General features: G+C 42.0%; 1 protein-coding gene across 22 annotated transcripts in view; it reads right to left on the bottom strand.

Annotated features, from left to right (window-relative positions):
* SPAG17 (sperm associated antigen 17) overlaps positions 1-15,278 on the bottom strand; it is a 140,616-nt gene extending 125,338 nt beyond the window's left edge. For 18 of the 22 annotated variants that reach the window (XR_015052136.1, XR_015052138.1, XR_015052137.1 and 15 more), the window contains exons 1-13: positions 14,488-15,278; positions 14,103-14,284; positions 13,355-13,519; positions 13,093-13,171; positions 12,876-13,000; positions 9,712-9,849; positions 5,008-5,115; positions 4,415-4,559; positions 3,955-4,146; positions 3,696-3,733; positions 3,514-3,606; positions 2,189-2,343; positions 1,246-1,406 (exon numbers count right to left, since the gene is read on the bottom strand). Coding sequence is in view for 15 of the 22 variants with exons in the window: in XM_085858729.1 (XP_085714855.1) it covers positions 1,246-1,406; positions 2,189-2,343; positions 3,514-3,606; positions 3,696-3,733; positions 3,955-4,146; positions 4,415-4,559; positions 5,008-5,115; positions 9,712-9,849; positions 12,876-13,000; positions 13,093-13,171; positions 13,355-13,519; positions 14,103-14,284; positions 14,488-14,563 (1,657 nt within the window). In the remaining 7 variants the exon portion in view is untranslated. Of the gene's footprint in view, positions 1-1,245; positions 1,407-2,188; positions 2,344-3,513; positions 3,607-3,695; positions 3,734-3,954; positions 4,147-4,414; positions 4,560-4,663; positions 4,944-5,007; positions 5,116-9,711; positions 9,850-12,875; positions 13,001-13,092; positions 13,172-13,354; positions 13,520-14,102; positions 14,285-14,487 lie in introns of those variants that run through there. The other 4 variants (XM_085858730.1, XM_085858737.1, XM_085858738.1 and 1 more) reach the window with 4 other exon arrangements.
* Positions 15,279-15,872: the final 594 nt, after the last annotated feature.

The following is a 15,872-nucleotide window of genomic DNA, read 5'->3' as shown; positions in this document are numbered from 1 at the left end:
CAAAGGTCAAGGTCAAGGTCACGAAAAGGTCAAAATCGTCTTTTTACGATAACACGGTCAATTTTTATTCAACTTGCATGCAACTAATGCCAAAATGTTCAGAATTCAACGCCTCATCTTGTGATATGCAATATGACACAATGACGCCCATACTCTTGTTACCGGTTAGGGGTCAAAGGTCAGGGGGTCACGACCTTGAAAAATATGCGGTTTTTGTCATAACGCGGTCAATTCTTGTCCGCTTTACATGAACCCAGCACCAAAATGTTCAGAATTTAATGCCCAATCTTGTGACATAATGACGTCATAACACATGTCACCGGTTGGGGTAAAATGTCGGGGGGGGGGGGGTCACGCCCTTGAAAAATATGCGGTTTTCGGCATAACTCAGTCAATTCTTATTCAATTTGCATGAAACCAGCATCAAACCAGTTCCCCACACTCATACCTAGAACAAAAAAAGTAGTGGCAGCGAAGGTATGCGCTCTATGAGTGCCTGTTCTAGTTTTTTTCTTTTTTTGTATGCATAGTCAAGGCTCGTGGAAGAACTAGTACACTGAATGGATCAGGATTTAACAGAATGCAAAAGGAACAGTAGAGAGAGAGTGGGGAGACACCAACAGCAGAGATAACAGATGACATTAACATGTGATGGATTGATTGTACATCATCATTCATCTGTTACCAATAAGGTTGTGCAGAATGACAAGATAGAGTATGTTTTTTGACATATAAAGTCCGTATACATTTTATGAAGACACCTTGTACATACGAGTACATGCATATAAATCCACATTCTTCATTATCTTATGCCAGTGTCTAAAATTGCCATGGTTTCTGCCTACTTGAATGAAAGATATCATGCCATATTGATTTTAACTGTAGTATTAGAAGAGCACTCGGTAGAGCGCATACCTCCGCCACGCAATGCCTGATCCAAGAGAACATATCAGGCCCATTACGTTTTTGAAATATCATGTATACAGTACTATATCGTTTTTGGCCCTATATCTAAATGGTGAAGAATCACTTAAAAATTATCAGATCTGGATCTGGATTCGGATCTTCACCAAAATTGAATCAACTCTTCCTTGTCACACACCCAACCTGCCCACAAAATTTCAGCTGGATCAGTTCACAACCTTTTGAGATATCCTGCACACAAACAAACAGACAGACAGAAAGGGGTGAAAACATGACCACCTTCACTATCGGTGGTGGAGGTAATAATGCTGTTTCACGCACATATAGATGTGTTTTTCAAGTTGTCAATTTCTGGGGTCATGCCAGGATATTTCTTGTCATTCAGCTTGATTCTTCCATCATTTGTGATGTCCATTGGTCCATTAATAAACTCCCACTGAATCCATTCTGAAATGGAATCAGCAACATGCTCCAGATAATCTCTGCAAGAACAAATAACCATCCTCAATTACTGGGATCTACTTGACTTTGCACAGGAAATAAAAAGAGGCAAATCATAAAGAGAAATAAAAAGAAACAATCGGTGGGTATTTTTTTTTATAATATAACGGCTCATTGTCACACTTTATCATAGCAACCACTGGATTTGACCTCTTGACAATCAATTAAATCCACATTTAACCAAGCCAAAGCTAAAACACAGTCAAAGTGTGAGAGAAATTAATATTGGTACGAGTAACACAGCCAAATTCAGAATGTATTTCACAATCTAAATGGCATCCTCAGGTCAGAAACAATCTATCATACACAAATAATAATCTCACAATCGAGGAGAGACACTGCTGCTAGAAACACAGGAGGATTTCAAGGAGTGATAATTTCCGTGTTGAGATACTGTTACACAAACACGTGTGTACGTGTGTACCATTACAGTATCTTGTCGATATACAGACTTGTCGACGACAGTAACCCAGGTGTACCGACAACTACTGAAGACTCAAATGTTATGAAAATACACTTGGACAACTTTGTGACAGCAGTAAAGTTACAGAATGCTTCAACAGAGGATCCTACTCGAAAGTAAGTCTGCCATTTCATCCAAAACGGTTGGCCTCACTGAACAAAAACGCCCGAACTTGAACCGCACTTCAGATTCAAGGATGAACTTTTCAAGGATGAACAAAAAGAAAAAAAGCAATGACATTGTAATGCACATGCGATTCATAACAACGATTAAAACAAATGTGCAAAAGTCACCGCTCACCGAAAGTAGATGTTCGTGTGTAGGCTGCAATGCCATGTTTCCTGGAGTTGTAGTGGCTGGGTGAGAGGGTTGTAAAAGCAGAAAAGTACGGCGTCCTCGCTTGCTAAGGAGTAACGTTGCATGGAATGGTAGCTCTCTTTGGCATTTAACAGCACCTGTTCAGAGAAATGATAACACACGTCGAGGGATATGTTTTTTTTCAGATACACGTGATTGCAATCAAATAGGAGTCACATAAATATGTTTCAACTATGACACACAACTAAGAAAACACACAAATCAATCACTATTACACCAAGACTCCACACAGGTCAGCCACATGATAATTAAACACTTTTTGTATACAGTGTCAAGGCCCGTGGAGTAGCTGGAACACAGAGCGGATCAGGATGTAACAGAACGAAAAGACAGCAGATAGAGAGGGGGGCACACCAACAGCAGGATTGAGGGACAAAACAGAGGAAGACTTGGAGAAATCATCGATATATGGGGAAGAATGAGAGCAAGGGGAGAACATTGGTGGTGAACAATATGAATACAGCCACAAACTCTCAATCACAGAAGTGGAATCACAGAACCACGAAAGAGGTGGGGCTTGGGGAGAGTTAATTGGAGGTCGAAAAGATCATGGTTTCCGATAGGCTTGTTCATCATCTGAAATGGTGGTCAAACAACTGTCTTGAAGCCCTGGAGGGAAGAATGAGATTGAAGAGACTGAGGAAGTTGCTTCCACAGGTGGGAGGGATGAATGCGTGGATGTGGGCAGTAATTCTGGATTTTAGAGTCAATCACAACCACACCGAGACTGCACACAACTCAATCATAGCTTCAGAGATAATGAACAACTCAATAACAAAACCACCAAGGCAACACAGAACTCAATCATAACCAATCGTAACCACACCGACACAACACAATTAAATCACAACCACACTGAGCGGACACTTTGCACTAATACGACACTCGAAACCACAAGCACACCTTGATGACACACAATAATGTGAGTAGATGCAATGTCACGACAACCAACACCAAAAATAGACAGAATGGCAATACTTATATGACAATTCATCGACGCCGTGCAATGGAAACATCTTGCATGGTATGAAGTCCACACTTCATGCTTAAAGCCGAGATAGCAAATGACAAAAACAGATAATTATTGATCATTTATGAAAGAGAGAATTGAAGCAAGTATCATTCGGCCTTTTCAAAAAGAATATGTGCAAGACTTCAGAGTCCTTCGGTTCTGCTCATGGTGAAGTAACAAAACTAAAAAAAAAAAAAAAATCGGATGTGTACAGGAGAAAAGCTGTCAGATGTACCTGAATCAGAACGCTGGGCCTATAGTGCTCACAGTGGGTCCAATCATCCAGACACCTGAGTTGTGTACTTTTGATGAGTGTCTGAATAGTCTCCTGGTGGGATCCAATATGAGGGAGTAAATGAGGGGGGAAATATTATACAGTGGAGACCAGGTTCATAGACATCAAAGAGTATTGCTCACCATTCCTTCACTGGATTCATTTGCTTCTCCCTGAAGCGCTGTAATAATAAATAAACGTAAATTATTTCAAACAAGGCAAATAGGATGTTTTACGATTATATGAACAGGTCAATTGGACAAGAAATTTTACACATCAGTAATGAAATCAGAGATGCATATTATGAGTGGGGTTGGGGTGAAGGGTTTTGAACAGCTTCAATTTGCTGGGCATGACGTGTTATTAAAAGATTTACTGTGACGTGTTACAGATATTCCTCACCGACATTTGGTTCTTCAGTGCCGTCAAGCAGCTTCCTGGTGATACTGGTGCTCACAGGTTTCTCAACAAAAGCCAGGGGTCTGTCCCACAGGATGGCCCTGCCATGCTCGGAGGTGCCAATATGTGGGAGTTCCAGGCTCTCAAACACGAACTGCATGATGGCGTGGTGTACCACCATGTCGGATCGGTTGTCTGTGTGATCGGGCATTTGGCCGAGTTTGAACAGCCGTAGTAATAAATAATATACGCAAAAGTTTGTTTGCTCTGTGCTTATTAATTTTCTCGCATTAATTTGCAAACATTGGCAAATAAACATGCAATCACATTTAAATATAACCTGTTAACAATTATGAACTGCCACAAAGGCCCTCCCTTGAATACGTTTTGGGAATCTACGAATCTTGTTTACACAGCTGTTCCATTATTCTCCCTCCATGGTAATGAAGCATCGCATTATCACCAACTGAGCAGTGCTGCAGAAGATGCTGGGCATGGGCCCTTTGAAGCTTGTCTGTAGATCCAGTAGTAGTCCTCATAATTTTGGATCGTAGCAAAAGTTTCAGCATCTGGAGCTCCACTTGAGAGACATCAAGGTCTCGTGTTGGCTGTGTGACAAGTAAATCCAAAGTAAGCATAATCTGACAACATTATGCAATCTCTATACTTCGCATGAACCATCTGCATTAAGAGGAATGAGAAAGTCACTGACACTCAATTGGACTGACGAAGTTCATTGCATGAGCAGGCTGACAGGACACTGCCTTCTTGGCAGAGAAAAGTAGCAAAATTCTCAACCTGCACCATCAGTAGAGTTGTGTAAACTGGGGCAAGATGCCCCTTCCAGGAAAGTTGGAGTAAAATGCTCCCCCTTCCACCCCTGTATAATCATCTTGGTCCAAGTTATACAAAGGACCTGAGGAGGTTGTATATACATGGCCAGAAGAGGGTGGGGGTGAGGCTGTGCTTCCCCTGTCTCAATGGAGTATCTTGCCCTACGTAACTCGAAGTACAGAAAAAAGGGATAAGATGCTCAAAGCAATAATACATAATAACCTCCAGGTGATGCGTACGGTGAGATATTTCATCCCCATAACTCAGCAGCTTTGGAGCAATTGGTGTGTTCGATTGAATAGCTTCAGGGTGTGCAAAATCTGCAAGAAGCTGTAACGAATAAACATAAAATCATGTAACATCTTGAACTCAAGACAATGTTGAACAGCAAGAATCATCCACTTTATAAGTGAAATTAATGTCGAGTTTAAACAAAGAAGCTTTAAGCATTTCACTTAATACCCCTTTGAAAAGGTTCAATTTTTTAAAATGTCAGAATTACATTCGGGCCTGGACTTTCTCGCCGACACACACAAAGGTCTCCATTTTCCATATAATAAGTTACCCAGAGATCTTTAACGTGCACCAACAAATGCTGGCAGATAAGACACCCAACTCAACATCCCTCCCAAAGATGGTGCACTCATTGATGCAACGCCCTGCCCTGCAAAGCACCAGGATGACAGTTTTATGATTGAGATGGGAATCGAACACAGAATAGATTACCCAAAGTTGAGAGGATGCCAATTATTGGCTTTTCAATGTTTCATGATGATTTGGCCGATCTAGGGTTCCAATGTGAGCTTGTAGCTCATGATGCTGGGATCACAAGTTCAAATCCGACATACTGTGTGGATTCTTTCACTGCCTTTAATGTCCTGGTAATTCATGTAAAACGAGAAGGGCACTCGGTAGAGCGTATGATCCAAAGTCCACACACACTCGTACAATATCCAAGTTCTTGAATTTTTCTACATTTTCGAGGAAATCCCTGTAAAATGAGAAAGTGTCAATGCTTGGTCGATTCTGTGGGCATGTCAGATGCTCAGGGGTAATTTTCTGGAAAATTACACAGGCTGTCCAATCCATGCTGACCATTTGAATCTTCACAGCTTCAAACACATCGTATCTGGACGAAGACACGTTATAGGTTTGCATAGATTCATTACTAACTGAGAACAACTGCAGCTATCTGTTTGGATTATAGCCAATCGTTAAAAGGTGATACGATTCAAATGGTGGGGTTGGTAAAAGACAAAGATGATATGTCGGGATCAGGTACAGACTGGAACAAGCACTTATCATTATCATATAAAACTCACAACTGTGCATCAATGTGGATCAAACGTTCTGCCCTAACTCACGATTTAAGAGATGAAAGTTAGATACCTTATAATATTGGAATCATTTTTCCTGTCTGCATTATACCCTGAGCAGTGGGTAATGGCGTCAAGACGAAAAAGTTGCGCTTCAGTCTTTTCTCTTCAAAACTTCAGCCTTACTCCCGTATAACAGTGTAAGCACAAGTTTATTTCACATTTCGTTTACACCAGAGAATTTTTTTTTAATATATTTGGCAGTTTTGTGGAGAAAAGTACAAAAATAAAAACCATCGAAAATTGGTTGAAAATTGCATTTTTCGAAAATGACATCACTGTGACATCATCACAGTTTGCATCTTGAATTTGATTACTTCGTCTCGTCGACCTCGACCCAAAGATATTGCATAGAAAATTTCAGCCCCCTAGCCCGAGCTATTACAGAAATATTGAGTGGAAATGACAAAAGCCCCCCACCCTCTCATCCACCACTGGTGGTACACCCCAAATCTCCAGGCTGGATATGGTTAACAGACAAAAACATCTTGAATATCTTCTCAAGTACCATAGTAAGGTATCTATTGGATTTGTTGTCTTCTTAAAGCATTACAAGCACCAAAGTATAACTGTGAAAATTTGAATCCGGATTTATGTGCCATTTTATTTGATGATGTCATGATGATGTCACATTCCTCCCGTGTAACAAATTATTTGGAGCTTAGGCATTTTAACATTGTTATACCCATTAGAGGCTCTGGAAAAATTTGGTGCTTTTGTCTAGCGTGTAAAGATGCTGGCCATTTTCGTCGCTACTCCACCAGACTGCATTAGTCAGGTTCAGTTAGGCATGCGCCAGAGCAGTGTGTTGCCATGTCCACTTTCTGCCGGTATTTCAGGGACTCCAGTCTGGTCATCTCCCAGGCAAATGCCTGACCCATCCCCATCTCCTTGAAATGCCAATCAACCTGCTGCAACCATGAGGCATGTGGTTGGCCTGTTGGCGTCCTCCACTCACGAGGCGCCCTCACTGCGAGAATCTGAAGAGCAGGATCAACGTTAGAAAAATGAGCAACATGTCCATCCAGCCACAGCTGACACTAATGGATTACACAGATAACAAATCTCATCTGAATCTCTCAGAAAATGTTCAATGGACACAAAGTCTGACCAGTGATCGTGAAGGATTCTCCGAAGAGATCTGGTACCGAAGGAGTTAAGACTTTGTCTCAGATCCTTAGTCAGAGTCCAAGTGTCACATCCATAGAGCAAGACTGGAGGCACCAAGGACTTAAAGACTCGGACTTTCATTCTCTTGCATAGGTACCAACAGCACCACACCCAATGGTCCAGTGAATCCATGAATCCCCAGGCCCAACTCAGACATCTATCGACCTCTGGTGCACAGTATACAAAGACATGAATATCACTCTTGGGCGAAAAATTTATATTAATGTATTTTAAATTGTAACAAATGGAGTTTCAGAAATGAAACTTTTATGCTGCAAGTTGATTTGGCTGTCATTTCTGGCCAAAAGACTTTTGCCCTAAATGATAAGAAATGTGTTGTTCTGGAGCAGAGTGACCGAGCTGATAAATGAACCTTTGCTTAGAAAATGTACGAAGTGGCTTTTTGTCTAAAAAACACGTCTACAGTCTGGGTGAATATCCCCCAACCTCTCTCTCATGGAAGTATAAAATATTTTGAAAGGCACATTCTTCTCAGTGCAAGCACGTGAGGAAGTATAGTTTCTCAGTGGCTTGTACTCCTTGGAACTGACCAAGTACCAAGTTAGAATAAAACTCTCTGATGTAATGTAGAAGTGAATTGAATCGGGTTGGTCTAACTGTTAACTAAAGTAAGAATAATATTGCAATCAAATGGGGATTCTTAAGTTCATTGTACAAGGGTGAGAAGTGTATGGTGTATAATTAGAAAATAAAATTGTTTCACAAGGAAGGACTTGTGTGGACATCAGTTTTATCAGTGTCGATAGGGTTTTTGTAGGATTTTATAATCAAATCGGACAAACGTTAAACTCTGTCTGAAGTCAAATAGGATTCCACAATCGGCCAGTTAGAATCCTTCAGGAGGACAACGATCACAACAAGGTGGGTTTAAAAAATCCACATCACTGCCAAGGTAAGTGAATCTCTCCATGACCTCAACATCCTTACCACAAACAGGTACAGACAAGATAGCAGCATCTAAGATGTCATTGAAAGCCTGGATCTTAGATTTGACCAAGGAGACACATAATCCCAGAGGCTCCAACTCTTCATTCAGCACCTCGAGGGTCCCCATAGTGATATCCAGAATCTCCGCAAAGATGACTGCATCATCTGCAAAATCAAGGTCAGAGATCTTGACATTCCCAAACGACGTACCACAGCTTGATCTCTCTGGCATCCTCCCCAGAATCCAGTCCACACAAGTGCTGAAAAATGTGGGGGCCAGTACACACCACTGACAAACTCCAGTAACAACTGGAAATAAGTCAAAGATGGTATCACCACATCTCACAGCACTCTCAGTCCCAGAGTGTAGTTCAGAAATCAGATCGATCAGTTGTCCTGGCACCCCACGAAGACTGAGAATCCTCCAAAGGTCATCCCGATTCACTGAATCGAACCATTTGTGGAGATCAATAAAGGCTGCAAGCACCCCCTTCTGAAACTCTCATCTGCATTCGGTGAGGACCCGAAGAGCAAGGATACGGTCAATCATTGACATCAAGCAGATGGTGGCGAACCCCATCAAGAATTATCTGAGCAAAGACCTTGCCCGGCACTGAGAGCAGCATCACCAGTCGGTAGTTATTGCAGTCCTGCGATCACCCTTTCCTTTCCAGAGAGGGTATAACAAGGCCCCTCTTCGAGTCAGTTGGGATGATGCCTGTGTTCCAAACAGAGCACAGAACAGCATGCAACGACATGAGTAAGTATTACATTGGTGATGCTGTTCAATCCAACTCTCTCGTCTGTCTTCAAGTGTGCAATGCACGACCATATCATGTCATCTCCCATCCCCACATGCAATCATTTATGCCCCCATTAGCCCAACTTAAGCCAACTCAATCTTCTTACAAGCGGATTACTGTGTTATCCCACAATATATATATATATATATATATATATATATATATATATATATATATATATATATATATATATATATATATATATATATATATATATATATATATATATATATATATATATATATATATATATATATATATATATATATATATATATATATATATATATATATATAATTTTCCCTGTTTGTTCATTCTCTTGCTTATTATATTCAACCACTGCCCCACAGTCAGTTCATCCTCTTTTTACCCCCATCACCTCACTCTTCCATGACCCTCAGTAGAGTAAAGAAAGAAAAGACTTCAATTTGCTTCGCCATAAATGGACTACATTACTGGTCCAAATGGAACAAATGCTTACAAATGCATAATTTATGACCGAGTAGTCATAAACAGCTAAAAAACTGGAGTCACATCTAAGTAGCCACCGTGTTTACAAATGAGTGTGTGAAGGTGTTAAAGACAAAGTTTCATGAGAGAGACACAGAGAACATGCAATCCCAGCATACCTCTTTTTCTGTTGACTCGATGGCAAGCGTGTGCATCATAAAGGCGAGGGTCTTTGCAATTTCTGGATGCAAACCATCTGATGCACCTGGAGATTCTGGTGAGTTCGGTAGGCTCCAACCCTCCTTGGAAGCAACGACCTGAAATGACGCAGGAACGACTTGGGAAACCACTCAATATCACAGCACTCAAGCTTTTCATGGACCAGCAATCACCTCGAAAAATGCTCGGCAAAGCTTTGTTAACAATAACTTTGGCAGAAAAATACAGACAAGCATTTGAACACGAATTAAACTACTTATTAAGTTCAGCAACATCATCAACGCAGTCATCATGAGCTGTAACACCATTTCAGGAGAACGTTTCAGGAGAGAGTTTGGTTCTGAGTTGAATATTGTAATGAAAATGGCGTACGAGTTGAAAAGGGGATCGATTTGTTTTTTCATCATCAATGTTCAAATTAGACATCCTCTAAATACCCCAAATAGAGCTGCCAGGATTGAATGTACAGAAAGACCCTTGTCTTCCTACTAGCCCTCTGTGTTAGTTGTGCTCCTCCTTACATGTACTTCCGTTTCCTCTTATCTCCTTTATTTCATTTCCACATTATGCTTCAGAAAAAATGGTGACGGAAAAGGGGAAGCTTTGGTTCATGACATCGGGGGGAGACTATGTGGCCATCGGAAGGAACAGTGCCATCAGGGCCTGGGGCTTATATGAAGTACAAGTCTACGAGAGTGGAAAAGAGTTCAGTCTGAGCGGGGTCAGATGGTGAACAGTGAGTTGGGTCGGTTGCAGTTGAGTTGATCAGTCGAGGTGCCATGGGATGGCAAGCTGCTGCCAGAGACGTGCAACATGAGCAGCAGTAAACCGAGTATCGAGTTGCGGTGATCGTGATGCCAGTGTGCCACCGAATGAGCTCACTAACTTACCTCATCTTTTCTCAACCGAGTTCCTCCATAAAGTATTACAATAAATTTGCAAGTAAGTCTATAAAGTACATACTGCTCGAAAACGTCCATCGATAAAGTACATACTATTAGAATGTGACTACATCTATAAATGACATCATCTATCTATAATTCCAGCAATCTGTGTGTGTGTGTGTGTGTCTGTGTCTGTGTCTGTGTCTGTGTCTGTGTCTGTGTCTGTGTCTGTGTCTGTGTCTGTGTCTGTGTCTGTGTCTGTGTCTGTGTCTGTGTCTGTGTCTGTGTCTGTGTCTGTGTCTGTGTCTGTGTCTGTGTCTGTGTCTGTGTCTGTGTCTGTGTCTGTGTCTGTGTCTGTGTCTGTGACCGCTGTTTCTCGACAACCACTGGTCCGATCTAATTGAAACTTGCCAGGTATATTGCTGGGGACCTGAGGATGTGCCTTTTCAAGGTTTGATATTAATCGGACAAGTGCTTCCCAAGTTATGGCCATTTATTTACCAAACCAATGACAAGACACGTTGTTGCGTGGGCGTGGCCGATGGGGAAGGGAAGCTCAATCGCGTTCCCCATTACGGGCTACAACGTACGGGCTTCCGGAGAGTGATGACTTCGTGTATTCTAATAATTTCTCGATTTCTTATCCGCATTTATAGATAAACACAATGCCCCAAGTTATGATTGTTTTCAAATTAGACGGTGCATAAATTTCAGTAACATCAGAGTGAACTGGTGTGCTCCGAACCAGGAAGTAATTTTTTTTTTCTCTCTTCTCTTCTCTTTTTGTTTTTCCTTGCGATGACATTGCGAAAAGGCAAAATACGTTGGCGCTAATTGAATATTTGGGCATTAAAACTAAATTCCGAATAATCGTAACTGCGAATAATATGTGAACTTCCGGGCCATGCACGTACGGGCACACGAGAGCAAAGAAATGGCCTGTGTGGTTGTTGTTTCTTGCTCACGGTTTGAATATTTATTTATTTATTTATTTTTTTTTTTTTACGGGCACGTACTAGTATTAAGAATGCGAGTTTGTCTATAACGTATGTGCTCTTTGGGATATGCTTTTTTTTCCTATGAAATACATATTAGAATGTGCGTACGTGTATAAAGTACGTACTATTGGAACATGAGTATGTTTATTGAGTACGCACGATTGGAATATGAATCTATGCAATAAAACCGAAAAAGTTCTGTTTGTCCGCTGTATGAAGATATACCATCATCGTCAATGCATCATGTAAACGCCACACCAACACAAACACACCACACAAAAACAAGACCCGACGAGGGTCTACAATCCCCGGTTGCTCTTTCTAGTTAAATTCCTTGCATTTAAATTCCATGTCACTGTGGTTTTTGGGACGCGAATGAACCTCCGGTTGAAAAATGTAAGCGCGCCCAAATCGTGGCATGAAAACGAAATTGAATAAATCGAATTACTCCTGCTCACGTCTAGTGCAGTGCATCATCTCGCCTCTGGAAAAGAGGTGTGATTATGTACCGAACTAGCCACTATTATGCACTAGCCACATCATCTCACCACATCATCTAGCGAGTGACTAGCCACATCATCTCACCGCATCATCTAGCTGGTGACTAGCCACATCATCTCACCACATCATCTAGCTCGTGACTAGCCACATCATCTCACCACATCCTCTAGCTGGTGACTACTCACATCATCTCACCACATCATCTAGCTAGTGACTAGCCACATCATCTCACCACATCATCTAGCTGGTGACTACTCACATCATCTCACCACATCATCTAGCTAGTGACTAGCCACATCATCTCACCACATTATCTAGCTAGTGACTAGCAACATCATCTTGCCTCATCATCTAGCTCGTGACTAGCCACATCATCTCACCTCCCCTCAACTCAAGCGCCTCCCACTTAAACTCATTCTGTGGAGTTTACCTCTGGCGGGTCTCCTGGTTAAACCCCTAAGGCGTATGGAAAGCAGTCTCATCATAATTTGTTAACTCTGATGTGGTACCATAGTAAGGAATTTTTCATCGAGGATGCAATCCTTCGGATAGGAAGTTGTCAAATGACAGTTCCATCGACAGTCAAATAGATGCAAACAATCGAATGGTATGATTCCGAAAAATAGGCCTTCACATGAGCTGGTAAAACCACATAGAAACCACCCTGCCCCTCCACCCATCCCTCTCCTCTGTTGCCTGAATAATTCAGTAAGATGGAACATGTAACATCTCACACATTACCTGCTCAAGCAGGCAGTATAGGATGAGAGAGGTTGAGCAGCATTCCAGTGGTATGCATTTCATCAGAGCTTCATAGTAACGCAAGTCCACCTCCGGAGGCCTTTGAAAATCAGATGAAGCAACAGCTACAAATACAAAAAGGATGGAAAAAAGTGAGCAAAGTGTGAAGTGAGAATTAAAGAATATTTCGGGTGAGGATTAAAAGATATTTCCTTACCCACGTCTTGATTTCGTGCCACAGAAGCTCTCTTCTTTTTGGTAGTCAAAGAATAACTCAAATGGGTGGTACTCTTCTGCTGAGATACAAATCAATGTGTTGAGTTTCCCCACTCCCACCTCTCTCAAATATAATTCAAATATTTTTTTGGAAATCGTTGTACATATCCGATAGAACGGTTATGGTGTAGTTAACAATGCAATTATAGCCTGCGTGTATCCAGGGTACTGTATAAACTGACAGGAAATGACATTCGACACACCTTTATTCCAAGGCTCGTCATCGCAGAACCTCCTGAGGAACCCCAGATGCTCGATAGTGTGAGAAACCGTGTGCTGGAGATGTAATGTCGATAATGGATCTGCCATTCTAAACACTGGTACACCAAATGGGCCACCTTGTTAAAGATGAAAGCCCCCCTGGGTGCCTGCAGGTATAAAAGTACACACAGGTACGCACACTGGAGTGTAAGCGTACGGACTGATTGACAGTACATTCTCCCATCACACATGCAGCTCGTTTTCACTGCACAAGCTGAATGACTTGACTACGCAGACTGATCCAAGCTTAGCAGCTGAACGGAGGATTTTCTGCTTGTTTTTGGATAAATAAATGCTCAGGCCACACAGTCAGCCTGTCAATTGATGAAGTGGTTCTACGATCAGACTATATTAGTGCTTTTACAAATGAAAAGCCGACAGCAGATCATTGCAGGTGCAGCGATGCCGATGAAGGACACTAAAGCGCGCTATAAAGTAAACCTTTTTGAGTTGAGAGCAACACATACAGAGGACCGTACAACAATGAGCTAACAACTAAAGCAAAATCTGGAGTATTTCAAACTTTTTTTTACAATTTAACCATTTCCATTCGTTAGAAAAACTCTGAAATGAACATTAACTTTTGATGGACTGAGATTTATTAAAATCGTATTGAAGGAAAAATAAGTAAATAGAAATATGTGGTCAAGGCAAAAGTCTTCAGATGGTATCAGGATGTAAATGTCGTACCTCCATCTCGTGTTCAACATCAAGAGGGGGGAAAAGCTCATCTTCAATGGAACATTCAAGTCGTACTACATCGTGAAGATAGGCCCACCACTTGGGAATCTCGAGCATGGGGCCCAGCGTGTGCCAGAAGGACTCCAGCTCGGCGATGTTAGGGCCCTCGCATGGAGGTACTGGGGCTTCAGCTGGAGGTATATGGATATCATGTGAGGCGAGGGCCTCTGCTGGCCACATTAGAGCACAACAATATTTTGACATTACAATGTCCATGCTTGAGATCGAAGGAAAACAAGTTTACAAATTATTTTTAGTTCTTGAAAAAAGTATAAAAAATTGTTTTGATACAGACAGGTGTGTATAGAATGAAGTGAGTTCATTCATGTTTTACCTGTGGAAATAAGAGCTCGGCTGCGGGCAGAGAGGCAGACGACTGCGGAGATCGACACCCCGAGGATGCCGAGCATGGGAAGGAGCTCTGCCTGATGGAACCCCAGCAGAAGGACATAGTGCTTTGGTCCATAACTTGGTGCATCTTCTAATCATACGGAAACAAAACCACTGAAACATATCACTCTTCAATCCAGTAAAACCTTTTGTAGGCCTAATGGAATTAAATTCAGCTGATTTTATGACCACAGAGAAAACGTCAAAGATTTCTTTTCTCTCTCATTATTGGTCCAAAGCTATCCTCGTGCATCTTTTCACCTCATTAACCCGGTTGTCCTTATCTAAAATTGATTGCAGACCATGAATGTCCAACTGCAAATTTAGTGGAATAGTAATACGTCTTTGGACAGGTAATATCGTGTACAAATCTGTTCATGCTATTGTATGGATAAGGTGTAAGTGTAAAACTATAGTCCTTGCACTTGAGAGCGCTGATGGTCCACCACCTTTTTAAGCTCCAAGTGGAAGTGACCTCATTGTAGAGTGACTTCATAATAGCCTTCATTATATTATAATCATAAATGACTTCATCATAATCATAAATCCTCTTTATCTCTTTGCTGATGACTCCACCCTCTGCCGTCCCATCTGCCATCCCTCAGATCGGCAAGCAGCAGCCTCTTCACTCTCTGCAAATCTGGATAAAATCACAAACTGGTACAACACGTGGAACACGACTTTCAACCCTGAAAAATCTCACTCTCACACTCTCACTCTGTCTCTCCGAAAGGACCATCTGGAATCTTCTCCCCCCCACCCGCCCCATCTACTTTCTTAACAATCCTCTTGAAGAAGTCCATTTCATTCAAGTTTCTGGGTCTCACTATCTGCCATGATCTTTCCTGGGAAAGCCACATTTCCAAGCTCGCCTCCAAAGCCAGTCTCCGACTGGGAATGCTCTGTCATGCAAAGTCCTTCATTGGCGCACCTGACCTCCTGACCACATACAAAGGTTTCATCCACAGCCTGATGGAGGACTGCTCTCCCCTCTGGGATGGTGCTCCTGCCTCTCACCTTTCTCAGCTTCACGCTGTGGAAACCAAGGTATTTAAGATTATTGGTATCTTCCACGATGAGGCTGGGTCTTTGGGTCTCTCACTCTTTCACCGCAGGCAGGTTGGTGGTCTTTCTGTCTTCTACCATCTCTTCTCCGGCCTCACCCCCTACCTGTGCTCTGTCTGAGATATGTTCCCCCACCCCCCCCCCCCCCGAGGCTTCAGCAGGGCACTCAAGGTCCGCCAGCAACCCCCTTCTGGTAAAACTTCCAAAATCAAGAATCACTGCTCACCTTCACTCTTTCATTCCGCTTTTGTCCCACATTTGAAA

Source organism: Eptatretus burgeri, chromosome 16 (assembly GCF_056783735.1).
Source record: "Eptatretus burgeri isolate ZD-2024b chromosome 16, Ebu_testis_v1, whole genome shotgun sequence".
In the NCBI taxonomy this organism is placed as follows: Eukaryota; Metazoa; Chordata; class Myxini; order Myxiniformes; family Myxinidae; genus Eptatretus; species Eptatretus burgeri.
This window is presented reverse-complemented; position numbering and strand designations above follow the sequence as displayed.